The sequence below is a fragment of the Galeopterus variegatus genome, unplaced genomic scaffold (assembly GCF_000696425.1).
Source record: "Galeopterus variegatus unplaced genomic scaffold, G_variegatus-3.0.2 Scaffold4353, whole genome shotgun sequence".
In the NCBI taxonomy this organism is placed as follows: domain Eukaryota; kingdom Metazoa; phylum Chordata; class Mammalia; order Dermoptera; family Cynocephalidae; genus Galeopterus; species Galeopterus variegatus.
Window position 1 is genome coordinate 72,829 of NW_007730464.1, and position 8,673 is coordinate 81,501.

Consider the following 8,673-nt stretch of genomic DNA (forward strand, 5'->3'; position numbering starts at 1 on the left):
GGGCTTTCTTTTTTTGTTTATTATTTTTTTTACATTCTAAGATGTTGCGGAGCAGGTATGGGGGAGGGGGAGAGGCAAAGGGAGAAGGAAATAGGGTGGGAGGAGAAAGGGAAGTGTGATTGAGGCCTGTGGCACCCCCTCATTCTTGCAGGGGAGACCAGGGGGCTTCCAGTGGTGGCTTGGTCATTGTTGGGCTAGATGCAGATGTCGGGGGGTACGGCTGAAGCCCTTGGCCCTCCCACCTCCCTGGCTTGGGAGTGCATGGTGTTTCCAGTGATGGCTCAGTGGTCCTTGCTGGGATGGTTGTGGATGTCGGGGTGGGGGGCTGGGGGTGTGTGGCCAAGGTCTTCAGCCCACCTTCCTACACCGTCCCCTTAGGCTGCTTTGAATAAGGGTTTTTGCTCCTTGAACCAAGTCCTAACTAATGCACACTCTTTCCATATTACCTTCCCTCAATTGCCCCTGACCATCCAGGCTGTGTGCTCCTGCATCCTCGGCTGGGTTCACCTGAGGCCTGCCCAGTACTGCCTTTCTGCACCACCTCCTCTTATTTCCCAGTATTCTCCCCACTGCAGTCCTCCCATTCTTCGTGCCCCCTCCTGTTTTCATCCTCTTTACGGGCCTCCTCCCCTTCCCATCACTAACCTTCCAGCTCCTCCTCGTCTCACTTCTCTCCTGCCACCTCATACTCCTTCCTTTGCTCTTCTCTTCATACCTCATCCATTTCCTTCTTTTCATACAGAAGAGTCTGGAAGGGCAGTGCCCACACATGCATGTAGCTTTTGGTTGTGAGGGGACACTGAGCCCCTTCTGCTGTTGGCATAGGGTCCGTAGGAGAAGGGGACACTAAGGATAACTCCCACAAGGATGCTTATTACAGGTTCTTAAGCCTGGTCCAGAAAGGCATCCAGCTCTGAAACCTGGGTCTGGCACTCTTCCCCCAAACACTCTCCCTCACTTCCTACTCTTAGAGGTTCCAGATCTTTAACTTAATGCTAAGGTATACATAACCCACGGACTAAGTAGCTTTAACTGAAACGTAACCCTAACCCTGAGGTAAATCAAACATAAGTTCTCCTTCAATTCTATATTCCACATCCTTTGTCAACCTTTATAGGGTACTCCTGGGCTTTAATCACACCACCATCCCGTGCTGAATGTTCTCCCACTAGCTTTAGCATGTCCTAGATCTGCCAGGATATTCTCATGAGCATCCAAATCCTCCCCAAGTCTGAAAGGCTCCTGTCCTGGACTCTGTCCTTCTTCAGACTTACGGAACTCGTTCTTGAGCTCTAGCCATCCCTTCTCCACTTCCTAGGCTCTCCCCAACCTGTTCAAACTCATTCCCATGGGCTCTAGATCTCCTTATCCATATCCTCATTCCTATTGTGGGTTCTAGTCCTTTCCCCAAGATAATGCTGCCTTCACTCTAGGACCATCTGAAGACAGCTCAGGTCTCTCCCCTGAGTTGAACTGCGCCCTCGACTCTGACTCTCCCAGGACTCTGTCCTGGGCCATCGCCCCTCCTACAAAGTCCACTCTCCTCCGTCCTCCTGTCCTGCTGCATCCCAGGACTCTGTCCTGGGCCATCGCCCCTCCTACAAAGTCCACTCTCCTCCGTCCTCCTGCGGGACCTCCACGATTTGGTAGAGGTCCAGTTCTCTGGCCCATTCCTTCCTAAACGGGATGTTTGAATATCCAACAAAGAGACAAGATCATATGTAATATTTCTTCTTTATTAATATTTTTAATTGATAAATAACAATTATCACATCTATGAAGTACAATGTTATGATGTATGTATACAATGTGGAATGATTAAATCAAGCCAATTAACATATCCACACCTCATTTATCGATTTTTGTGATGAGACATTAGAAACCTACTCTTAGTTATTGTGATTTTAATTTTAGCCATTCTGGTGACTGTCTAGTGACATCACGTTGCTCTACTTTGCATTTCCTGATGAGTAATGATGTTGAACACATTTTCACTTACTTATTGGCCATTTGGTGATTTCCTGTGAAGTGTTTAAGTTTCCCCCCCTCTTAATTCATGTCATTTTATTCATTTGAGGGATTCTTTATATTTTCTGTGAGTCCTTTGTCAAGTATATGTACAGCAAATACCTTCTTCCAGTCTACGTCTTGCCCTTTGCCTATCTTAATGCATTATCTGATGAACAGAACTTTGTACTCTGATGAAGTCTAACGACTCTATTTTATGTTTAGCATCTGTTGCATACTATGAAATCACTGTCTAACCCAAAGTTGTGACGGTAATCTCCTGTGTTTTCTTCTAGAAGTTTGATAGTCTTTTCTAAACTCACTGCACCTGAGGGAGGAGGGGGGTTCTTGTAACAATTCACTTAGAGCAACACTAATGGAAATGATCATAAGAACAATAGCTAATATTTGTTTGGCTTACACAATATTCCAAATACATTTTCCAGGAGTTTTACATGGACCAAACATTTAATTTTCACAATAGCAGTCTTAGGTAGATGTGATTATCCCTATGTACAAATAACGCACATAATGTACATTTTACAAACAGTGCACAGGGGTAACAAGCAGTTTGGTCAGTGTCTCACAGGGAGCAAAGAGGTGGGATGGTGATGGCAATGGGTGGGGTGTGTGCCTGACTAGAGGCTTTCCCACACACGTTACATTAGCAGAGTTATTCCCTAGAACGAATCTGAAATGTAATAAAGACAGAATGGTATTGTAGGCTTCCGCGCATTCACTAAATTAACCTATACAATAAAAACACATACTTTACACTGAGTACGTTGTGATCATTAAGAAAAAATGATTTCTCCACTCTCCGGGTTTGTCTCTAGTATGACTTCTGATATTCTATAAGTAGAAGAGTGATCAGGGAAGGCTATGTTAAATTATATCATAAACTTTCCTAATGTTGAGGAAGGAATGAATGTAGTTTAGACGACTTTGTACATTCTTTGTACAGTGGTTCCCCCTCATCCACAGGAGAATAAGTTCCAAGACCCCCTGTGGATGCCTGAAACCATGGATAGTAAAGAACACCATATATACTACGTTTTTTCCTATACATACATACATAAATACCTAAACTTTAATTTATAAATTAGGCACAGTAAGAGATTAACAACAATTAACTAATAATAAAACAGAACAATTATAACAATATAGTGTAGTAAAAGTTATGTGAATGTGGTCTCTCTCTCAAAATAATCTTCTTATACTGTAGATCTTAGCAACCTCAGCAAAGCAGTTTTTTTTCTTGCCTTATTGAGTACTTTCACCTTTTCATCTAAAGGAAGCACTTAGCTTCTTTTTGGCATATCCATATTGCCGGCATATCCAAATTGCTGGCATCTCTACTCTTGCGCTTTGGGTTATCAAGAAAAATAAGTGTTACCTGAACATAAGCACTGCGGTACCATGACAGTCGATCTGGTAACTGAGATGGCGACTAAGTGATGGACAGGCAGGTAGCATATACAGCATGGATATGCTGGGCAAAGGGAGGATTCCCGGTCCAGGCTCATGGAGTGGGACAGCACAAGATTTCATCACGCTATTCAGAATGGTGCATAATTCAAAACTTATGAATTGTTCACTTTTGGAATTTCCCATTTAATATTTTTGGACTGTATTAACCGTGGGTAACTGAAAGCATGGAGAGCAAAACTGAGGATTGGGGGACTACTGTATTCAAAGAGTTTTCAACTGTTATGAGTCTTCTGATGTTCTCTAAGATGGTTTAAATGATTAAATACCTTTCCACATTCCTTACATGCATAGGATTTCGCCATATGAGTTTTCTGATGCTGTGTAAGTTGATGGCCATGACTAAAGGCCTTCCCACATTCCTTACACTCATAGGGCTTCTCCCCTGTATGAATTCTCTCATGCTTAACAAGGCTTGAGCCATAAATAAAGGCCTTTCCACATTCCTTACATTTATAAGGCGTTTCACCAGTGTGAATTCTCTCATGCTGGGTAAGGTGATAGCCACAATTAAAGGCCTTCCCACATTCTGTACATTTATATGGTTTCTCCCCTGTATGAATTCTCTCATGCTTAACAAGGCTTGACCCCCAACGAAAGGCCTTCCCACATTCCTTACACTCATGAGGTTTCTCACCAGTATGAATCTTCTGATGTTGAGTAAGATAATTGACTCGGGTAAAGGCCTTCCCACATTCTTGACATTCATAGGGTTTCTCACCTGTATGAATTCTCTTATGCTGAATGAGGCTTGAACCACAAATAAAAGCCTTCCCACAGTCTTTACATTCATAGGGTTTCTCGCCACTATGAATTCTCTTATGTTGAATAAGTTTATATACACGGCTAAAGGTCTTCCCACAGTCCTTACATTCATAGTCTTTTTCACCAGTGTGAAATCTCTGATGTTGAGTGAGTTCATCACCACGTCTAAAGGCCTTTCCACAGTCCTTACATTCATAGGGTTTTTCACCCGTATGAATTCTCCTATGAATAACAAGGCTTGAGCCCCATCGAAAGGCCTTCCCACAATCTTTACATTCATAAGGTTTCTCACCAGTATGAATTTTCTGATGCTGAGTAAGTTGATTACCCCAACGAAAAGCCTTCTTACACTCTTTACACTGGTAAGGTTTCTCACCAGTATGAATTTTCTGATGTTGACTAAGTTGATAGCCACGACTAAAAGCCTTCCCACATTCCTTACATTCATAGGAACTCTCCTTATTATGATGTCTCTGTCGTGATCTAGAAGGTGTACTTTCTCTATTAGTAGGCCTTTTCCCCCTGCTGATTTTCTTTTGCTTCAAACGTCCCTCTCGAGAGCCCCGTGGTCCTGCAGGATCACGTTCCTGCATCCAGTTAATGCCAAGGGATTTACTTTTTCCATCTGAATTCCTTTTGGAAAAATTTATTCCGGAAATGTTCTTTTCTGCAGCTAAGCTCTTAGTTTCAGATGTTGACTCCAAATCTGGAAAAGAATAACATATTTTGTTTCCTTTAAAGAGAAAGAAAAACAAACCTAACCACAAACCAAAAACTTCTCTAGTAGAAATAAAAACTCTTTAGTAGGATAAAAATGAATCACCTATGGGTCTTGTTAAAATATAGATTTTATTTCTGGCAATGCAATACTTGGTGAGGAAACACTGAAGCCATTCCTGCTGAAGTCAAACATGAAAAAGATCCCAATTATTAGTCCTATTATTTCCTATCAGCTGACACAAAATAAATGAAAGGGGTAAATCTCAAAAGTGAAGATGAAAACAAGTATGATTTGTAGTCATTTGTATGATATGATGATATACCTGGAAAACCCAAAAATCAAATATAGAACTACTGTAAAAAATAAGAATAAGGAGTTGAATAGTTGTGTTGTGTATAAAACTAATATTCTGAAATTTATATATATATATTAATATTTATATATAATTTAGAAATTATATATAAATCTATATCTATATATATGTTAGTAATATAATTACAAGTAATTCTGGATAAAAAGACCCAAAATTCAAAAGCAACCAAAAAAATAATGTGAAGACTAAATTTAATAAAAGATGTGAAAAGTTTAAAAGAATTACGAGGAAAAGCTTAGAAGAACTTAAAAATCAACAAGGATGTTAATTGCAAAGTACTGAAAAACATCAAACATGTTTAAATCCATGAGTTCATAATGACATCAAAAAATGTTTAATGGGGGCCGGCCCTGGGGCTCATTTGGGAGAGTGCGGCGCTGGTAGCGCCAAGGCCGCGGGTTCAGATCCTATATAGGGATGGCCGGTGCGCTCACTGGCTGAGTGTGGTGCGGACCACACCGTGCCAAGGGTTGCAATCCCCTTACCAGTCAAACAAAACAAAACACAACAAAACAAACAAACAAAAATGTTTAATGGCCAAATTTGGAGCATGCTAGGAAGCCAATCCTTTATTATAAAAACTGGTAATTAAAGAAAAAGAAAAAGTTTTTATCCTTCTTATCCACTATGAACAATGCCACTGTGTAAGCAACAAGTAGATGGAGCAAAATTTTTCTTTAATAATTACAGCTAATAAATGAAGAAGCAATGATAGAATATTGCCATTTTAACCCCTCAACAAAATGATGGGTAGGTACTGAGTGTCAGTGACTGCTAGTAGCACAAAAAGAGCTATAACCAGATATTAGGTGCCTCATGATGGAAGAACATATAGCACCTGGAAGCTGTGCTGCCAAAAACTAACTAAAAGAAAAAAAGCATTTAAAATTAGGATAACAACCAACTTTCAGGAGTTACAAAGGGCAGAGGATCATGTTATTTACACCCTTGCTACTCAAGGCGTGGTCTTCCAGCATCATCAATAACACATGAAATGGGGGCGAAACCTGAGAAGAAAAACAAGAGGGAAATGGGAGGAAGATAAAGGTTATGGTGAGACCTTTATTTCCTCCCTAGAGGCCTTAGGCCTGAACCTTTCTAGGGAGCTTCCCAAACACTTCAGGGGCAGGCTTGCTCCCTGCCCATCTGGGCCGTTCTTTGTCAAGGTAGCTTGCTCTTGCCAGACTGGCTTTCCCTCTCCTCTGGGCCTTTCGCCTCAGCCATCAAGGCTCTTTCCCTTGCTTCCATAAGGAAGCTGCATTTGGCTTAGAAATGAAATGTCCTGCTTTCACAAAAACAAATGCCATATTATGATGTAGGACTTAAAAAAAAAACTACAAGCTCAAACATTTTTTGATTGAGCATTAGTCAAATTTGTAATAACCTTAAAGTCAAAATGATATTGATAAAGACTTCATTGACAGAAAGAATGAAAGAACAAACAGGAAACCAGATAGATAGGAAAAGGGTATTATTTTAAACTCCTGTAGCTATCATCCCTGGAGGCAAGTAGAACATGGTTGACAGAAGGGATTCTGGGGACCAGAATTCTTGGATTCAATTCTAGCTCCTGTGTCCTCTGTCCGACCAGGTCAGTTTGTGCCTCAACATACTCACCTCTAAAAGAGACATAATAATTGTGCCTATCTCATAAACTTGTGAGAATGAAATGAAATGTATGCACACACACACACACACACACACACACACAATGCTTAGAACAGTGCATGACAAAAGAGAAAGCCCAATATTAGCTATTAATATTATTGTTATTTTCCTAGGAGAAAAACAAATTTCCTGAGATGTTTATAAGATATTGCCATTCATTGTTTAACTCAAAGTTTATGGATTGTAACTTTCAATCTAACAGCAGGTACATTGGGTAGAAAGTGGAACATGCTCAGCTTTAGTTTTACATGAGTTCTGCTTATCCGATCCACTCTACATCAAACACACAGCCAGCTCGTTTCCATACTGACGTAGCTCAAAACACTCCTTGGGAATAGAAGAAATTCAACTAGTTTCTTGAAATTCTAGCTGTCACAGTGGAGCGCTGATATCCCAGCAAGCAGGGTCCAGGGATTTGAGGCAGGCAACTTACCTAGTGAGACCAAGTTACTGTAGTTCTCCAACATCACATCCCAGTATAGGTCCCTCTGAGCAGGGTCCAGACAGGCCCACTCCTCCTGAGAGAAGTCTATAGCCACATCTGAGAATGTTACCAAACCCTGAAAATATAAAAACACATATTCTTGATGAAATGAAAAGAACAGCTTCAAGATGAAGAAAAGGAGACAAAAAGCTACCCTCTGGGTATGGGTGAATACAGTGAGTAGAAGAAATGCCTGTGATATGGGTAGGGGGCAGTAAGGACATTGCAACTGTGACTTAAGCAGAATATGGACATGTGATTGAAGAGCCCTACTGCTCCAGAGAAAATGCCCTGTACTCTGTGTAATTCTTAATTATTCAAACCTGTCAGGAAATGGATAAAACAATCCAAGTTCTCCTCTCGTTTATAAGCACAGTCTGTTACATGCCTGCCTTGTAAATTCTCCACAAGTGTGGATTCCTACAGTACCCTTTTTTTTTTTGTCTTTTTGTCTTTTTTGCTGACTGGTAACGGGACCGCAACCCTCGGTGTCGCGCCCGCACCGGAGACCGGCAACGGGATCGCAACCCTCGGTGTTGTGCCCGCACCGCGCTCAGCCAGTGAGCGGGAACCGGTCTCCACATGGGATCTGAACCCTCGGCGGGAGCGCCGCTGCGCTCCCAAGTGGCGCACTCTCCAGTGCGCCACTGGGCTGGCCCTTAAGCAGTCTTTTTTGTAATGACAAAAGCGCTTTTTTAATGCCATCATACAGACAAGTCAGATTTAGCCTATCATAGTTATACACTTAGGTTGAACAGAACATCTAAGGTTTTCTCCAATTCTGGGTGTACATGATCATCAACTACCTCCACCCTGGATGATCTTTGTGTTTGTTACCATCTACCACCCCTGCCTCGCCTCTTCCTTGTTCCTGATTCAGAGGATACTGGTGCCAAATGATTCAGAATCATGTGGAGGTCTGGCAGGCCCATTCAGTGACAAAATTTACGTCTCAATTTCCCTAGCAAGAACATGATCTCTGTCCACAGGCCCTAATCACAACCCTATCTGATTCTAAAAGCCTTATAAAACTCGAGATCTCACCACACACTAAGATTAAAACCAACAAATATGAACATTTCCTCTTTTTTTTTTTTTTTTTTTTTAAAAAGATGACCAGTAAGGGGATCATAACCCTTGACTTGGTGTTGTCAGCACCACGCTCAG

General features: G+C 41.4%; 1 protein-coding gene across 1 annotated transcript in view; it reads right to left on the reverse strand.

Moving 5' to 3' along the window:
* Positions 1 to 3,200: 3,200 nt before the first annotated feature.
* The window catches only part of ZNF331 (zinc finger protein 331), a 15,869-nt gene continuing 10,396 nt past the window's right edge, over positions 3,201 to 8,673 (reverse strand). The window contains exons 4-5 of the mRNA XM_008587369.1: positions 7,456 to 7,582; positions 3,201 to 4,966 (exon numbers count right to left, since the gene is read on the reverse strand). Of these exons, the coding sequence (XP_008585591.1) occupies positions 3,711 to 4,966; positions 7,456 to 7,582 (1,383 nt within the window). The 3' untranslated portion in view covers positions 3,201 to 3,710. The remainder of the gene's footprint in view (positions 4,967 to 7,455; positions 7,583 to 8,673) is intronic.